Below are 19,930 nucleotides of genomic sequence, written 5' to 3' on the forward strand. Positions count from 1 at the left end.
CAAAGTATGTGAATTTTGATCAAATGACCATGGGAACACTACAATGGTTGCAAGTGTGAAAAACGGTCATAAGTCATCTTTTTTCAGTTCTGTTGTTGGAGATACAATTTTATTTGACAAACACTTTAGGAAAAGTACAGGACTTTATATTTAATATAAGGAGAATAAAAATTACCTGTGCTTCTTTTTTATTTGTTCCCTCTTCTGAATCAGACAAATGTTCTTGTTCGTTTTCATCACTCTAACAGAGAAAATTAATTGAGATTAATTCACATTTTATCAGAGAAGAGACTACTAAAATGGCCTGTTTTAACCTTACTTGTAATACATTTTATTTCTGCAAAAATATATAAAATTTTGTCTTTTCTTCCTTGTAAGACAATTTTCAATACAATTTGCAAGCTTTTAAAAAAATCTACACTCTCTTTTATGTACAGGTTGTGGGTGTATTGGCACTATGCCATCTCTCTTACAACTCATATTTCCCCATTCTGACCAGAAACAATTTAATTATTTATCCTCCTTGTTATAACATTTGACATGATTTATTTTATTAGTCATCTAATCCATAATTTAAATCCATTTTTAATAAAATATACGTCAGTCACTATTCAGTCAATTCTTATTATTTAGATTTCTTATTATTCATTATAATAAGATTTCATTAACACTGGGCTGTACTTTCGTTGATAGTTAGCAGAATGGATGTTTCTGCATGAATGGATTTAATGTTCTATGCAGTGTTCAATGTGTCATTCAAATCTGTTTCAGTCTGTTGGAAGCCTCTCCAGGGCAGATATTTGAGGCATAAGTAAAACACAGCTAAGAAAAATGTGACACGTGAATGTAGGATTGATAGGACTCATGATAAATGTATATAAATGCTAAGATGACCCAATCTTGTATTTAGACTTTTTGTTAATACATAAATATCTAAGCAGCTCAGTCCAAAATTTTTTACAACTGAGGTTTTTCTATTGCACATAAATTTTCTTCTTCTTCTTCTTCTTCTTCTTCTTCTTCTTCTTCTTATTATTATTATTATTATTATTATTATTATTATTATTATTATTATTAGATTTGTATGCCCCCCTCTCCATAGACTCAGGGCGGCTCACAACAATAATAAAAACAATGTATAACAAATCTAATAATTAAAAGTCACTTAAAAAAACCTTATTTAAAAAGCAAAACATACACACAAACATACCATGCATAAACTGTATAGGCCTGGGGGAGATGTCTCAATTCCCCCATGCCTGGCAGCAGAAGTGGGTTTTAAGAAGTTCACGAAAGACAAGGAGGGTGGGGGCAATTCTAATCTCTTGGGGGAGCTGGTTCCAGAGGGTCAGGGCTGCCACAGAGAAGGCTCTTCCCCTGGGTCCCGCCAGACGACATTGTTTAGTCGACGGGACCCGGAGAAGGCCAATTCTGTGGGACCTAACCGGTCGCTGGGATTCGTGCGGCAGAAGGCGGTCTCAGAGATATTCTGGCCCGATGCCACAAAGAGCTTTATAGGTCATAATCAACACTTTGAATTGTGACCGGATAATATATGACGTATAATCCGTAATGAAAATAAATGTATGTTCTGCCTAAGGTTCAATCCTATAATTTGTAACAATTCACTCTAGGTTACAACTAACACCACGCCTTTTAGAATAACTTTTTATATTGTAAATAATGTTTTAAAGTCACGCTTATTTAAGGCACTGTCTACCAACCAAATTAAACATTACTTGAAAAATTGTGTAATTTACAGTGTTGCTGATACAAGTAGATTGATCAATAGCTAAACTACTGTATAGATAGGAAATAGATCACTGGACATAACCATCTTAACTTTGAATATGGACATGACAAGCATAATGCATATTATATACAATATTTATTTATTTATTATTTATTTATTTGATTTTTATGCCGCCCTTCTCCTTAGACTCAGGGTGGCTTACAACATGTTAGCAATAGCCCTTTTTAACAGAGTCAGCCCATTGCCCCCACAATCCAGGTCTTCATTTTACCCACCTCGGAAGGATGGAAGGCTGAGTCAACCTTGAGCCGGTGATGAGATTTGAACCGCTGACCTACAGATCTACAATCAGCTTCAGTGGCCTGCAGTACAGCACTCTACCTGCTGTGCCACCCCGGCTCTTATATATCATGTATCATATAACATTTAATAGAAAACTTCTAAGTCTTCTAAATTGTTTCAACATGCATATTTAGTGATAAACTTAATGTAATCTCACATCTTGAGTCCAAAAGGAAACTCCTGTTGATCTTCGTTTTTCTCTTGGCCGCCGTCTTTCTCTTATTGATTTTGTTTGTGATTTATCTTCTTCTTTTTCTTCTTCTTTCTTATCTCCTTCTGCATAAGTAGTAAATGTTAATGATTAAAGACATTTTGAAAGTATTCTGATATAACATATATATCCTTCAATTGCAGTTCCTGACACCAAGACAGCATCCAATTTTATGAAAGAATATTTAAATATTTTTGATAAATATATAGTTTTTGACAACCCATAATTCTCATTATTTATAATTCTTCATTTCAGCCAATTTTATCTTCACCTCAGTGAAATAATGTATTAACCTTGGATATCAAAGTCTAACATGTTTGCATACATCATGACATTTACAAACACAAATTCATTAAAGCATCCAGAGCACACTTATTTAGATAAGTATTTGTTTAGCCAGAAGCATCAAGATTTAGCGTGCAACAGATTCTTTGGAGAAAAATTTGCATTTAAGCTAGTTAATTATGCTTTCTTTCCTATGCAGTTTTAACAAAGTAATAAATATCCATTGGTACAAATAAATTTATTTAATAACAAAATCAAATCTTAACTTTGTTCAGCTTCAAAATGCTTTTATTAACTTGTAGAATAATTTATTAAGCATGGCTGCACAAAGCACATTACATTCCTTTGCCATCATGCATTTTATAAGTGTCTTTACCCTTGAATTAATTTAAGAAATGATAAACATCCAGGTACTTGTTAATTTCAGTGTTCCAGTCTTCAGGGCTGAAAAATGAATCTATGTTAAGGTGACACAATATTTAGCTTCAGCCACAATCTAAAATGCTTTTTTAAAAAAGTTCCCACCACTCCCCTGAATTAAAATATGAAGCCAATGGCACTTGATAATAGGGATAAATTTATATTTGATGTATTGTATTGCAATTAAAAATATTTAAATGAAAAAGGTATCTTAGCCTGCAATGCTGCAATATTTCTATTTGTTTTATTAGTTAGTTATTAATTAACCTCTCTAATAATCTGTTAAAGGACAGTTATTTTATTGGTAATGAAAAGAAAGCAAGGAAAAGAAATCAGAGAAAATTTACCTCTCTCGTTTTCTTTTGCTGCACTTCTTGAATAAGCAGAAGTTATACCTATAATGCTATTTGGTCTGTTCAATTGACTTGAAGAATTAGAAGAAGTAACTAATGGGGAAGTTGATGAAGCAGTTGAAGATGTAGTTCTATAACGATGATATGGCTTGTCAATAAATAAAAAAAATCAATGTCAGTTTTGGAATATCAGAATAGGCACATTTATCAAAATCATTCTCATACTGCTTTAGAATCACCATAATACTTATTAACACATTTTTAAAATATAAAATACCTCTTCTAATGTTCGTGCATATCTTTGCCTGTAATCATCATCTTTAGTTTCAAATTCTTTCTTTTCCTCCTGTTTTTCTTTGTCTTGTTTTTCTTTTTCTTCTTTTTCTTTTTCTTCATTCTCTTGTTCTCTAGTTCGTATAGGACGATTTCTACCAATTGTTTTTTCAGCTTCCTGGAGATCGGTTAATGTTACACCCTAGAAAAGAATAATTCTAACGTTAACTTACTGCCATTATCCTATTTAATGTATTTTGATTTTCAAGCACTATTATGAAGTTTTTTAGTTAATTAGTGACATTCCCGGGATCTCTCTGGTATAAATACTAGACACACCTATATTGCATAATAATTAAGGATACGCATTTCTGAAAAATAGAATTGCATTAATACAAGATTAAAGTCCTTTTCATATTTTAATATAATTCATAAATTTGTATCATTTATGTTAATTCTATATTTTGTGCACAGGTATATATAGCGAAATTCAAAGAAACACTAATGTGAATATGAATACAGTGATCCCCCGTTTATTGCGTCCCCAACCATTGCGAACAGGGTACTTCGCGATTTTTCAACCCGGAAGTCAAAATACCATCTACGCATGCGTGCCCGTTTTTTCTATGGGCACGCATGCGTAGATGGCAACCGGGAGATCAGCTGCTGGGCGGCTTCCCCGGGTCTTCCCCCTCTTGCTGGCGTCAGCGAGGAGTTTCCCCACCGCCCACGCAAACTCCTTGCTGCCGCCCGCCCTTCGCCCGCCCACGCCGTTCATTCTCGCCGCTTTCGAGCTGAGTCCGGAAGCGAATTCGCTCCCGGACTCAGCTCGAAAGCGCCGAGAGCCAGCGTGGACAAGCCGTTCGTTGGCGCTGGCTATCGGCGCTTTTGAGCTGAGTCCGGAAGCGAATTCGCTCCCGGACTCAGCTCGAAAGCGCCGAGAGCCAGCGCCCCCCGGACCCCCAACCCGGGTTTGGGGGGCTGCTAGGAAGCCCCCCATGCCAGCGGCAAACAGCCGCGCCGCCCCCAATCTTCGGATCCTCGCTAGCGCTGTGGGAGTAAAAACACCATCTGCACATGCGCAGATGGTGTTTTTACTTCCGCAGCGCTACTTCGCGAAAACCCGCTCGTTGCGGGGGGTCCTGGAACGGAACCCTCGCAACGAGCGGGGGATCACTGTAATGTTAATTAATTAGAACATCATGACTCATTTTACATGGATTTTGTGATTTTTAAAAATATTTTAATCCACTGTATTTACACTGCTCAAAAAAATCCAGCAATTATAGAATACAAATTTAAAAGAGAGATGTATGTCCCTAATCTAATTTTATGAGGAAAAAGCCAAGGGAAAAAAAGAAAGTGAGTAGAAACTATGGAGGGATCCTAATGAAAGAAGGAAATATGTTTCTACCCAAACAATAGGCTTAATAAGATTAATAATATTTAATTAAAACTAATGGAGAACCGGTCTGGTCTAGTTGCTATAGTACAGTGATACCTCGTCTTACAAACCCCTCGTCATACAAACTTTTTGAGATAAAAACCCGGTGTTTAAGATTTTTTTTGCCTCTTAATCCAAACAATTTTCACTTTACAATCCCAAGCCGCCGCCACTGGGATGCCCGCCTCTGGACTTCTGTTGCCAGCAAAGCACCCGTTTTTGTGTTGCTGGGATTCCCCTGAGGCTCCCCTCCATGGGAAACACCACCTCCGGACTTCTGTGTTTTTGCGATGCTGCAAGGGAATCCCAGCAGCGCAAAAACGGGTGCTTCACTGGCAATGTAAGTCCGGAGGTGGGGTTTCCCAGCGAGGGTGTCAGGCCGAAGTCTTCATGTGGAGTTAGAGAGTTCAGCCTGACACAACACAAGGGGGGAATGGGAGGGGTAGTGAGTAGTCCGAGGTGAAAGTTACTAGACACAACCAAAGATTCCTTTCTCCAAGCCAAGGCCACCGTTAGTTCTGCCTCAACTGAAGAGAAGAGGAAGTTGATAAGCCCCTGCACACAGACTGGCTCTCGTGATGAACCTGTAGGTGTGGGGGATGTAAGATGAACCTTAACCTAGGTGAGATTCTGGGAAGGACTCAGAATCGGAATGACAATAGCGTAGCTAACATGGTTCTGCCAATAAATCAAGCTCTGATTGAGCGAATTGGACTGGGACTTGGTTTATTTCTCAGGTGCTATTTAGAACACTGACAGAGGGGAGCCTCAGCAAAATCGCAACATCACAAAAACTCAGAAGTCCGGAAGTGGGGTTTCGAGGACTTTCGTGTTTTTGCGATGATGCAATTTCGCTGAGGCTCCCCTTGCGGGGAAACCCCACCTCCGGACTTCCGTTGCTAGCGAAGAACCCGTTTTTGCGCTGCTGGGATTCCCCTGCAGCATCACAAAAACACGGAAGTCTGGAGGTGGGATTTCCCATGGAGGGGAGCCTCAGGGGAATCCCAGCAGCGCAAAAACAGGCACTTCGGCTGGCAAAAGGGGTGAGTTTTGGGCTTGCACGCATTAATTGCTTTTCCATTGATTCCTATGGGAATCACCTTACAAACCTCATCCTGGAACCAATTAAGTTTGTAAGACGAGGTATCACTGTATTAGGCTAAAAATCCACCTTTGCATGACATGAGAGCAAGTTGCGTGACTTTGGGCCAGTCATTTTCACTCAGCTTACCTCACCTCACAGGATTATTATGGGGAAAATAGGAGGAGGAAGGAACATTAGATATGTTTGCTACCTTGAATTATTTATAAAAAATAATTAAAATGAGATAAATACAAGTGAACAAATAAACCTGAAGTAAACTTATGCCTTAAGAGAAAAATATTCCTTGTTTCTGTGTTAAATCATGTGTATCTTTTTTTCTTCTTCCATAGCCTGTTTGCTGAGTGGTAAGCAGAGAGAAGAGGTACATAAAACTTGGAGACTTAAGCCTTGGTAGTTACCACTAATCCTTTTCATGGAAAAGCTCCCTTGCTCAGTCAAGAGCTCCCAAACTTCCCTCCTCTGTCTTATAAATAGTTATAATACAATTATAACTATTTATTCTAGCTAATCCCGCCTTTTCCAAATTACGTTATGGAGGACTTAAAAAAACCCAACTACCTCAGTACTAACCAATTTCATCATTTTTCAATTCTTTTATTTTGAAAATGCATCCTTTTCTGTAACTGGGAAAATCTCAGCAACTATTCATTGAATGTGACTATTGAAGCTAAGGCAAATTTTAGAAAAAAGTTGATTAATTTTTTGTTTTAAAAATGTGATTAATATGGTAAGACAAATACACTAGGAGAAAATAAATGTATCTCAGACTTGAGCTGTGGAGTGCTTGATGCTTTCTGAGTTTATTTGTTTGCTTGCAGACTTTTTTGTGATCAGTCTAAACCAGTGATGCTGAACCTTTTTTGGTTTGTATGCCAAAAGGGTGTGTTTGGGTGTGCTAGCGGGCACGTTCCCACACCCCTTCCCTCCCCCCATGCATGCTCAACCCCCACGTGCATTCGCATAGGCCTTACTGAAGCCTGGTACATGAAAAAAAATGGCCAAATGGGCAAACCGGAGGTTTGGGAAAACGCACTTCTATTTTGCCATTGGGGTGTTTTTTTGAAATTCGGAGGGTTCAGGAAAGCTTCCTGAAGCTCCGGAGTGCAAAAAAACAGCACAATGGCAAACTGCAAACTGTGTTTTTTCGAACTTCCGATTTGTTCATTGGGCAATTTTTTTTGCCTCTGGGTGCAAAACAGCCTTTCGCAAGGCTGAAAATCAGCTGACACAGGGCATATTGAGTGCCTTCCAATATGGCTCCGCATGTCACCTGTGGCATGCCGCCCCTCTCCGTAGACTGATAATGAAATGTCTATGGGCAAACAATCAAGCCCAGAAATCATCAAGGATTCCACAAACAGCATATTTCCAGATCACTATAAAATTCCATCACTTCTTTATATACCATATATTATGACAGGATCTAAAAAATGCAAAGCACACAATATCACCATTTTCTGAGATGGTTATAAGATGGTTATAAGATAACAAAGCTTATTTTACCTGTGTGGATCTTCTGGATTGCCTCGCTTGTCTTGATCTAGCTTTTCTTTGGGATTCTGATTCTTCATCCCGAACTGGAGTGAGGTATGACCTGGAATGAAAGATCTGCTAGGTCATAGATTTCAGCATAAAATAATTGAATATTTAGATCACACACACTCCTTAAGTTTCTTGGTTAAATAAGGCTAAGGCTGAAAAAGGTTGTTGTATTTCTAATTCTTTAATTAGAATTGAAAAGATGTTTGCATGATAATTAACCACTCATACTTAGCCCAACATACTATTTTTATCTCAAAGTAGTATGAAAATAATTCACAGGTCCTCAACTTACAACCACAATTGAGACCAGAATTTCTATTGTTAAGTAAGACAATTATTAAATGAGTCACACTCAATTTTACAACCTTCAGTTAAAGTTAATAACACAGTATTTAAGCAAATCTGATTCACCATTGACTTTGGAAAATTATTGGGAAAATCACAAATCGATCACATGACCATGTGAAGCTGCAGTTTTTGTAAGTATTTGTACTGGTTTTAAATCACTTTTTCCACTGCTGTTCTAACTCCAAAGGGTTGTTAAATGAATGGTTGTAAGTCAAGGACTACCCATATACAGTAGTACCTCGTGATACAAACCCTTCGTCATACAAACTTTTCAAGATATGAACCCGGGGTTCGGAAATATTTTGCCTCTTCTAACGAACTTTTTTTGACTTACGAACCCACTGCCGCGAACGCCGAACCCGGAAGTTCGGCAAAAGTTCGGGTTCGGGTGGCTGCTAAGAAGCACCGCCACACGGCTCTCACCTTTTCAGAAGAGCCGTGGAGCTGTCAGCCGGTCGGGAGGCTCAAACGGAGGTGGGGAATCCCAATAGGGAATTCCATGGGCGGAGCTTTGACGTCACGGAGACGTCCTTCCTGGCCGGCCAAAACGTGGACTCCAAGAAGGATCTCTTTGTGACGTCAAAGCTCCGCCCATGGAATTCCCTATTGGGATTCCCCACCTCCGTTTGAACCTCCCGACCGGCTGACAGCTCCGTGGTTCTTCTGCGAAGGTGACAGCTGGGCGGCGGCGCTCCTCGGCGTTCTCCCGAACCTGAACCTTTGTCATTATGTTCACTGTACACCTAATCCTATGTATACTACAAAGTTATTCCTTTGTAAGCTTTGTGTTGAGAAGGTCAAAAAACCTTAAGAATGTTTATATTTACTGTTTATGTCATCTTTTAATGTCATTTATTTGGGCATGGATTCTACCGTAGAATCTTAAGAGTTAAATTGTAGTTCCGAATCTGTATTTTAAGTACACACTCACACAATTTATATACATACATGTATTTTTGCTGTAGTTCAGAATGGTTCCATAGACTTATTGGATTGGAAGGAATCTTAAGAGATCCCTTTGTCTAACCTCTCAACACAGAGCAGCAATTATATGAAGATGACTAACTGACCCAGTCCAGGGGAACGTGCTGGGAAAGGGAGCTTTTTCTGGAATTTTTTAATTTTAAGAAAAGGTAACCGAGTTCTCTAAGTTTGTATGATTTTCCTGGGGTAGGAAGAGTCCCAGAATCACCCACAAGATCCTCCACACAGCGGTAATTTGCATGCAGATTTGGAGAGCAATGCTCCGAAGTAGTCAGATGAACTGTTCAGCAGGCTCCGAGTGACGCAGCAAAGTTGCCAGCCAACTGCTCCGACGGCGTGCGAGAGGGGAAAAGACGATGCAAAGCTGGTGAGGTGGGGGGGGACTCATGAAGCAGGAATCCCCCCCCTGACTTCCCATCGTCTGTTCCTCTCTCGCACGCCGTCGGAGCAGTTGGCTGGCAACTTTGCTGCGTCACTCGGAGCCCCCTTTTACTTCCTGCTTGGAGCTCCTGTCGGCGCCTTGCAGCTACCTTCCCTTCTCCGGTCCAGCAAAGTTGCCAGCCAACTGCTCCGATGGCGTGCGAGAGAGGAACAGACGATGGGAAGTCAGGGGGGAGGGGATTCCTGCTTCATGAGTCCCCCCCCCCCGACCTCACCAGCTTCGCATCGTCTGTTCCTCTCTCGCACGCCGTCGGAGCAGTTGGCTGGCAACTTTGCTGGACCCGGAGAAGGGAAGGCAGCTGCAAGATGCCGACAGGAGCTCCAAGAGAGAAGTAAAACGGGGCTCCGAGTGACGCGGCTGTGGGAAGGGTAGGGCAGCTACCTTCCCTTCCCCGGGTCCAGCAAAGTTGCCAGCCAACTGCTCCGACGGCATGCGAGAGGGGAAAAGCCGATGCGAAGCTGGTGAGGTGGGGGGGGACTCATGAAGCAGGAATCCCCCCCCCGACCTCACCGGCTTTTCCCCTCTCGCACGCCGTCGGAGCAGTTGGCTGGCAACTTTGCTGGTGCCGGGGAAAGAAGCCGTACATGCAGGAGACCAGCCTGTCAGAAAAAATCCACCTTGCCAAAACCGCACCGCACGTGTTTGTGGTTCACCAGGTGCAGTTTGGCTCCTGTTCTCTCCTTTAGCAATTATTCCAGTTCCCTGTTTGAGCAAAGGGCTTAAGGGATCATTAAGGCATAATAGATGAGTCTGCATATTTTTCTCCAGCTAAATGTGGTTGCTTCATTGTAAACTCTGGGCCGGTGAGAATTACAATCACTTGGCTTCAACTTTTACAATCTTGGAGGCTTAGCCTGGCTTTGGAAGAAACTGGTGAACTTAGCTTCTTGTCATTATTATTATTTATTTTTATTATTATTTATTAGATTTGTATGCAGCCCCTCTCTGTAGACTCATTAGTAGACCATGTGGCTGACATGGACAAAATATAGCAGCAACAACAACAACAAAATCAACAACAAAATCAACAAACAACAATAACAGAGTTGGAGGTCATGCTGATAACCTCACAGCAGCTAATGCTGAAGCTCTTCTTTGGATACAGATTTATTTATCTATCTATCTATCTATCTATCTATCTATCTATCTATCTATCTATCTATCTAATTGGATTTGTATGCCATCCCTCTCCGAGGACTCAGGGTGGCTGACAGCATATATAAAAACAGAACAATAATGTAAATCCAATTAATGATGAGAAGGAATCCAGTTTTGAAGGATTCTAACTCTTAGGTTTTAGCTTTGTTGCTGATTGAGCTACTTTTTTTACTTTTTAATTTATTGTTAATATTGTTAATTTGTTTACCCTCTTTTAAATTTACAGAGCTAGTTTACTGGTTTTCTTTAAAATAAATATTCTAAAACATGTCTCAATTAATGTAATTTTATTGGTTTCCATTTTTATAAGTTACCAGTAGCCACTGCATTTTCTAACCTCGGCTTATACTCGGGTCAATAAGTTTTCCCAGTTTTTGTGGCAAAAATTGGTGCTTCGGCTTATACTCGGGTCGGCTTATACTCGAGTATATACGGTACATTTATGGTTGACGTACATTGTTTAGTTGATGGGACCAGGAGGCGGCTGATTCTGTGCGATCTGATAGATCTCTGGGAGGTATGTGGCAGGAGACGGTCCCGTAAATAGTCAGGACTTGAGCCATGTAGGGCTTTATAGGTGATAACCAACACCTTGAATTGTGACCAGACTAATCAGTAGCCAGTGTAGCACGCAGAGTGTTGGTGTTACATGGGCGTACCGAATTACCCCCATAACAGCTCGCATGGCTGCATTCTGGACTATCTGCAGTCTCCGAACACTCTTCAAGGGTAGCCCCATGTAGAGCGCATTGCAATAATCAAGAAGGGAGGTGATGAGGGCCTGAGTGACTGTGCGCAAGGCTTCCTGGTCCAAATAGGGCTGTAACTGGTACACCAGGCAAGCCTAGGCAAAGGTCTCCCTGGCCATAGCTGAGAGATGGTGTTCAAGATTCAGTGTGGATCCAGGAGGATCTTTACCACTATCTGAGGGGCTCAAGATCTCTCCCCCCGAACAATGGACAGACAGATGGAACAGTCCTTCGGAGGGAATGCCCAAAGCCACTTGGTCTTGTCTGGGTTGAGCCTGTTGGCTCCCATCCAGACCCTAACAGCTTCCAGGCTTCCAGGCATATTACATCAATCACTTCACTGAATTGGCATGAGGTGGAGATATATAACTGGGTATCATCATACTGATGATACCTCACCCCATGCCATCGGATGATCTCACAGTGGCTTCATGTAAATGTTAAATAGCGGGGGGGGGGGGGGAGAACCGACCCCAACGGCACCCCACAAAGCAGGGGACGAGGAGTGGACCTCTTCCCCCCCCCAACACCGACTGCGAGCAACCAGAGAGGTAGGAGAACCACCGTAAAACAGTGCCTTCCATTCCCAAACCCTCCAGCCGTTGCAGAAGGATCAAACCCTCCAGCCGTTGCAGAAGGATACCATGGTCAATGGTATCGAAGGTCGCTGAGAGGTCAAGAAGCACCAGGATAAAGTGACCCTTATCCCGGGTCCGCCAGAGTTCATCCATCAGTGTGACCAAAGTGGTTTCCATGCTGTCATCGGTCCTGAAACCAGACTGATAAGAGTCTAGATAATCAGTTTCATCCAAGAACGATCAATCAATAATTTGCTGGCCATAAGACTTAATTTTTGAACTTTGATTTGATATTAATAATAGTTTTAAAATCTCAAATGTTTCCCTGAAAATAAGAGCTATTGCAAGAATAAGACCTAACATGTTTTTATAGTAGGATTGATTTAATACACACACAGTGTTAGTTCAATTTATTATAGCTGGAGAATCTCTTAGTTTCTTTTTGTTTTTCTATTTATTTTTTTGCATTTCTATTTAGTAGAGTTTATAAATAGCTACTAAATCAATCAAACTTCGCTTATAAAGGAAAAATAAATTCTTCTCATGAAATTTTTTCTCAAAAATCTACAACTAATGAAAGACCATTACAATGGAAACATTAAACACCACTCATTATCTTAAATTTGAAATATGCAAGGAGTTACAGAAAGCACAAATAATATATACAGTGGTACCTCATGATACGAACTTAATTGGTTCCAGGAGGAGGTTCGTAAGGTGAAGTTCGTAAGATGAAACAATGTTTCCCATAGGAATCAATGTAAAAGCAAATAATGCGAGCAAATCCTTCAGGAAAATCCCAAACTTTAGAAGGGAGGCGAACAGAGGGCAGGGAGGAGCAGCTAAAGGGGGTGGGTGGAAGAAGCAAGGCTAGGCTAAAGGGTGAGTGGGAAGGAAGAAAGGGAAGGGGGGCGCCCCTCCCTTTTCTTTCTTCAAAAGACATCCTTTCAGTGCCTGAAAACACGGTGTTCTCCTAGTTATTTAAATGCAGTCATTTCTCCCTCCAAGCCACCCCTCCCTTTTCTTTCTTCAAAAAGGGGGGGGAAAGAAACCCCTTCATCCCAGCAGCAGCAGCTTGGGTTCGTAAGGTAAAAATAGTTCGGAAGAAGAGGCCAAAAAAATCTTAAACACCGGGTTCGTATCTTGAAAAGTTCGTTAGAAGAGGCGTTCGTAAGATGAGGTACCACTGTACCTTATTTTAAAAAAGCACAGTAAAACTGAACTGTGGTTTTTAATGTATATTTAGCAAGAAGCATACTGATATCTATCTATACAAGAAAAGTAATATTTTTATAATGTTTACACACCTGCGTCTCTCTCTGACTTCTGAAGATGACACAGTACCAGTAGTAGTTGTAGTCAAGGCAGTAGTAGTAACCCCAGTATTTACAACTGAGGGTGCAACAGGAACAGTCAGTGCTGTAGAAATATTATCTTTGTCTTTCTCAGTGCTATCATCAGCCCATAAACGATTTGAGGTACTACAGGATTCCCGCAAAAACAATGAATAAAAAAGAAAAATTGATAAGCAATAAAAGCAGTTCACTAAAAAAGTGTGATGCAAAGAAATGGTTTTTTTAATTTTTAAAAATATGCAAACTTCCTAAGCTCTGTTTTAGAATTATCCAAATGTTCCAAGTGAATTTTACTGGACTATCTTTTTACTTTATTTCTCAAGAATTTATGTTATTATGTTATGACGCATTTCTATTCTTTTTATGTGACTATTATTTGGATTTTGGGCCAGGGAACATATGTAAAATGACAACATGATGCATTGAAATTTAAACATAATATGGCTAAAATAATACATTGAAATGTCAAATTATATTAATATGTAATAATACTCTACCAGTTAGAGTTGCCTTAGGCTAGAGGAGGTTGATGCAATGACAGAGAAGACACCACAACTCAAGCCACTTGAGTCTGTGATTTTTAGTCTTAATCCTTGTAATTTTATTTGTTCTTAAATTTATAATTATTTCTATATTTCTATTTGTATTACATTGTAAGAAACAGTTGCTTTGGATAGCAAAATGGGCATCATATAAATACTTCAGTTGAAGCTATGTTTATATTCTATCATCTTCAGTGCAAAGACCCAAATTAAACTACCCAACATTTCCAGTTCTCAATCATTATTTAAGATGCAAATAAGTACAAATTACACCAAGAAAAAAGAAATGTATCTTAGATTCAGAGCACTACTACAATTTGAACTGAAAATTAATTTAAGTGCACATGTGGTATTACTTTGTTCAAAAATGCTTTTAGTCCACTTGTACATACAAAATCAACACAAAACTGCAAACCCAGTACCTTATGCACAAAAGCTCACATTAATCTCACCTGCTTTGCATGGCTGATGTTGCTGAACCTGTGGTGGCCTTTGCAGCAGTGCTTGTACTAGAAAGCAGATTTTTCTGAAGACCAGTGAGAGAGGTAACAGTTGATATAGATGTAGTATTTGGAACACTAGTATTAATCAAGTCATCTTGTCTTCTACCAAAGGAACTGCTACCAAAAAAAAAAAAATAGTCTTTTACGCTGATGATTTTTTGACCAAATGCTAATTAAATCCACTAAAAGGAAAAATGATAATTATAACACATGACTACTACTTTCCCACTCTTCTAGATATGATTACAATCTTAACCCAGTAAAACAACACGCTTGAATATATCCATGTAATACATATTTATGAAATGGTAATGATGTAATTATTAATACTATTTTATATATTTAAAAATAACTATAATTACAATTATCCAGGAAAGAATCAAATGAAATCCATTTAAAATGCATGTTTTAAGAAACCAAAAATTAGTAACTTATAGATTAGTTATAAAGTAATAAAAATTATAAGCAAATTAGTGACAAACTGATACCTGCCTAAAACATTTATATCAATGAAAGGCAATTCTACTTTTATTGTTGCTCCAGTAACAAGAAAGACAATATTCTTACATTTATTTAGTTTATGAGATTATAGAAGACTTTAAAAAACCCCAGTAAATTACATAAAACGAGCCTTTTAATTATTAATATCAAAATTAAAAACCCTAAATTTAACATGATTCCTGAAAAAAAAAATTACAAACCCAGAGAAACATCTTAAAGACTAATACCACTGCCCCAACATCGCATATGTGATCTCATACCAAAAGATGGGGGATAAGATCAAAACCAACTTTTACGTTAAATGAATTCAGAAATTATTGTAATAATGAAGTAATTGTTATTTTTCATTTACAAAAAACTATTCTTATGTATTCAGTATAAATTACATATACAAAATATATTGTTATTATGTACTGAAATATATTAAAATAGTTAAATGTTGCCGATCTTTAAATTTCTCTTTGATTAAATTATACTCAAAATCAAGCACTCACTATATAGTTGAAAGGAAAAAAAATGTTAATATCCTTTTACACTCTTGTCTTTTGCTAATTCTGGAATAAACCTATTATAAAGCAGGGGTGGCAAACTCGTGGGCCATGGTCCAGATGTGTCATGTGCTGACTCTACCCCTGCCTGGTTTAGGTTAGGGTAGAAAAGTCCTGATATGTCATGTTATGCTGTGAGTTTGACACCCCTGTTATAAAGTGTTATTTATTTACCTTTTCTGATAGCTTGAATTTAGTGATGTAGTTCCTTCATTAGAGATATTTTTCTTTGCATCTTCTTCCCGTTTTCTTCTAGTATAAGAACCACTACCACGTATTATACTGGCAGAAGAATCCCTATTTTCTTTCTCTTCAATATCTGATGTACTAGCCAGCCGTCTTGGTATTGTAGGTGCCACATATGCAAGCCTGGTTGTTTTTGTATCTCTCTCCTGAAAGAATTTTTAAATAATATTTCAGTTACAACCAATTAGAAGTTTTATTTTTTAAAGAACCGACTTCCTCCGTGCAATAAGTATATTCATTCTTTTTGGCAAAGAATTTTTAAAATTTTCCTCTCCAATTACATTACAGTAAAAACATATACCAACATCAGCAAATTGCTTTAGAATAAATCAATTTCAGGAAATTGTGATATACAAACCAAATGCTACCACCTTCACTTTTGCCCATTTTTTATATTATTGTAAAAACATAGTATTAGCTAAAACACCTTTTGAGCTGTTCCAAATTTTAGTACCTCACATTGATTAGGTTGAAATGATTCGAATCCCTCCTAGTCGCTTCTATGTCAATTTTCATGTATAGTCAATACCTTTACAAATAATTAATGCCTATTAACAAAGTACCCCTAAAAAGAAACGATTAAAAAAATCTTGCAGTAGCGTAATCAAAAGGGGAAAAAATAAACCCAATAATAACACCCAATATTGCCAAATTAATCAAATTACAAACCTAATTACTAATTCCTTTATATAAAGAGTTAAGGGGCATACAGCAAGAGTATTGATCAGCGAAATTGCCTAATCGTCGTTCTTCTTTTTGAAGAGCCTTAAAGGCTGTTAAAGATGGAGCTTGGATCAGAACCGATTTGGTGTGCATTTGGATTATGTTTTTTTGTTTTTCCTTCAAGTTGTCCCCTTTTGCTTTTGAGGAAATGACGTGTCACCTTGGAGCTGACATGTGGCTTTGGGAGCTGATTCGCCATCTTGGAATCGAGAAGCAAGCGCAATGGGAAGATTTGAATAACATTGTCACGGAACGGAAAAGCTTTGTAGAGCTACTAATCAATAACTTTTTAATAGAATAAGTCAACACATATTTCCGAGATATGTACAAAGAAGATCTGGAGCGGGAGCGGGACGTTTTACATTAAATTCAATTTCTACAGTATCATCTTAAGCAAAGAAGAAGAAAAGACGGTATTATTAGAAGAAAGGAATCTGTTAGAATCATGGACATATTATTTGATAAGAGGCATTATACACTTAAAAGCTTAACTATATTAAAGTTATTGAATTTATTAGCAGGCTCATTTATGGAGAAAAATTCTGGATCTGAAATTGATTTGATAATAATATGAGGGAAAGAGCGTTTTGAAAGGTTTATATTTTATAAAAAAAAATTCTTTTTTAAAACTAGGATAAGATGGTGATTATATGAAATTCGATATGCACAGCTTTAAAGGGGGGGTATAATGTTAGAGGGAATGTATTTCATTTTGGAGATTATTTGGTTTGAGGAAAGGGGAATTAATCATTATAAACAAAGATATTTATGTTTTATTCGATATTGGGTACAATGAAGCTTTGTCAGATTTTTTTACTTTTTATATTTTTTTATTAGACTTTAAAAAAAATTAATATCTGGGAAAATTTAAATCTAGAACTTAAGATATAACTATTCAAATATTGTAATATGTAATATTGCAATATGAAATTAATTAATTTAAGAATAGAAAGAAGGTTTTTTCATGTTTTTTTCCCTATTTACAGTGATCCCTCGATTATCGCGAGGGTTCCGTTCCAAGACCCCTCGCGATAATCGATTTTTCGCGATATAGTGGTGTTTTTACTTCCGCACCTGGGAAGACCCAGGGAAAGTTCCTCGGCAGCGCCGCAGCAGCGAGGAGCCGAAGATCGGGGTTTCCCCTTTGCGTGGGCGGTGGGGAAGACCCAGGGAAGGTTCCTTCGGCTGCCCAGCAGCTGATCTTCCCTGGGTCTTCCCCACCGCCCACGCAAAGGGGAAACCCCGATCTTCGGCTCCTTGCTGCTGCGGCGCTGCCGAGCAGATCAGCTGCTGGGCGGCCGAAGAAACCTTCCCTGGGTCTTCCCCGCCGCCCACGCAAAGGGGAAACCCCGATCTTCAGCTTCTCGCTGCTGCCCGCCCGCCGCTCGCCCGCCCGCCGCTCGAGAGCAAGAGGGGGAGAGATAAAGAGAGAGAAGGAAAGAAAGAGATGAGAGAGGGAGGAAGAGAGTGTGAGAGAGGAAGAAGCAAGATAGAGAAAGAGAGAGAGAAAGAAAGACGAGAAAGGAAGAGAGTGACGTCATCGGGTGGGAAAATATTTTTAATTAATATTTTTTGAAAAATCGCGATATAGCGTTTCGCGAAGATCGAGATCGCGAAGATCGAGGGATCACTGTATTTTCATTTATCAATTTTGTTTGTGATGATACTTGTTAAGCTTTATGAGAAATATATGTTTATATGGAAATATGTGGATTTAAATGGAGAAGAGGAGTGAAGTACAATAAGCGATGGCAAGAATATAAAGAAATGCTGTTAAATCTCTAGGGGCAGCTAATAGGTTTCTATAAGATATAAGTAGCATGAAGTAAGTATTGAAAATGGAATTAATAATGGAATGAATTTATTTAGGTAAGAAATGAACTGATTTTTGGATTAAGCTATTTTCTAATGAAAATTAAGTCGTTTACTTTACAGACTTAAAACTATTAAAAAATATGGATCGAAGAAGGGATCAATTTAAGTAGAATAGGGCATGAGAATTCCACTGGGTTTGCAGCGATAAAGATAGAGTAGGGCATAACAATTTAGCTGGGTATACAGCGTTATATTTATATCTTCAAACTCTTTTACAGAACAATAAGCTAAGGGCTTCATGAAATTAATCTAAGGACTGGGTATTTCATGCTCTTCCCTAAAGTATAATTATCAGCTGACCAGGCTTCTAATTTGGATAATCAAGCCAGATTTTGCATAACAAAATCAATGTATCTAAATTTGACATCAGGTCCCAGAATAAGGACAAAATAATATCAAAGTATTTCAACCTTCCGGGGCACTCCATTACAGAAAAATGCTAATTTGGAACAAAGAAACTCAGCAAAAATTAGTGCAAAACTACTTAACTCACAAACTTCAAAAACTTCCAGACTTTGTGCGCATGTCTGTCTTGTCCATCAAATTTATATGACTATCTTATTCACTGGCAACCTTCAGTCTTGAAAGACTATGGAATCTGTGCTCTGGAAATAGTTCCTAGAACAGTGTCTAGTATGGCTAAAAAGGCCAATCTGAGAGGGGCAATCCCTTCCACACAATTCCGTCCCCTGCCTGGCCCCTGAATTTCGCTTCAGCCTGCCGAACAAGTGTCTCCTCAAAATGGAGAAGCCCATGCTGCAACTTTAGCCTCCAAGCTGAACAATCAGAAGTCAATGTTTTCCAGCTGTTAATGTCCATTCCCAAGACCTTTAAATCCCTCTTACAGATATCCTTATATTGCAGTTGTGGTCTCCCTCTGAGGTGCTTTCCCTACAGAAGATCTTTCAGAATCCGCCCATCATCTATTCTCATAACATGCCCAATCCAGCTAAGACGTCGCTGTTACATGCTAGAAATTCCAGCACGTTCCAAGACTGTGCTATTTGGAAATTTGTCATGCCAGGTGATGCCAGGAATACTTTGAAGACAGTGCATATGGAAGGTATTCAACTTTCTCTCTTGTCATGTAGAAGAGTGTGCTCAGGACACAGGCTCTTTAAACCTAGATCTTTGTATGTTCTGTCATCTTATTAAGCCATATTCTTTCTGAATCGAGAGAATGTGGTGGCCGCTTTACCAATACGTTTATTCAGCTCAATATCTAGAAAGAGATGTCGGCGATGGTTGAGCCAAGATACACAAAATCACGGACAATCTCTAATTCTTGTGCAAAGATTGTAGTATGGGGAGGTGAAACTACATCCTGACCATGACTTGTGGGTTTTTTAGGTTGATTGTTAATCCAAAATCTTGGCAGCCTTGCTAAAACAGTCAATGAGTCGTTGAAGGTCTTTGGCAGAATGAGCGTTGATGGTAGAATCATCAGTTAAAAGGAAATCCCATAAGCATTTCAGCTGGACTTTAAACTTTGCTCTCAATCTAGAAAGGCTAAAGAGTTTTCCGCCTGATCTGATGTGGAGATAGACTCCCTCTGTTACAGTTCCAAAAGCATGCTTCAGCATGACAGCAAAAAAGATCCTGAATAGAGATGGTGCAAGGACACAGCCCTGTTTCACTCCACTTCGAATG

At 38.9% G+C, this 19,930-nt stretch overlaps 1 protein-coding gene across 2 annotated transcripts in view; it reads right to left on the bottom strand.

Moving 5' to 3' along the window:
- Positions 1 to 19,930, bottom strand: part of PPP1R12A (protein phosphatase 1 regulatory subunit 12A) — a 113,162-nt gene that overhangs the window by 15,338 nt on the left and 77,894 nt on the right. Inside the window, exons 11-18 of one of the 2 annotated variants that reach the window (XM_070754645.1) lie at positions 15,611 to 15,828; positions 14,337 to 14,504; positions 13,295 to 13,468; positions 7,690 to 7,780; positions 3,642 to 3,839; positions 3,359 to 3,512; positions 2,253 to 2,371; positions 176 to 241 (exon numbers count right to left, since the gene is read on the bottom strand). In XM_070754645.1, coding sequence (XP_070610746.1) covers positions 176 to 241; positions 2,253 to 2,371; positions 3,359 to 3,512; positions 3,642 to 3,839; positions 7,690 to 7,780; positions 13,295 to 13,468; positions 14,337 to 14,504; positions 15,611 to 15,828 — 1,188 coding nt within the window. The remainder of the gene's footprint in view (positions 1 to 175; positions 242 to 2,252; positions 2,372 to 3,358; positions 3,513 to 3,641; positions 3,840 to 7,689; positions 7,781 to 13,294; positions 13,469 to 14,336; positions 14,505 to 15,610; positions 15,829 to 19,930) is intronic. The other variant, XM_070754646.1, reaches the window with a different exon arrangement.

Source organism: Erythrolamprus reginae, chromosome 6, assembly GCF_031021105.1.
Source record: "Erythrolamprus reginae isolate rEryReg1 chromosome 6, rEryReg1.hap1, whole genome shotgun sequence".
NCBI lineage: Eukaryota > Metazoa > Chordata > Lepidosauria > Squamata > Dipsadidae > Erythrolamprus > Erythrolamprus reginae.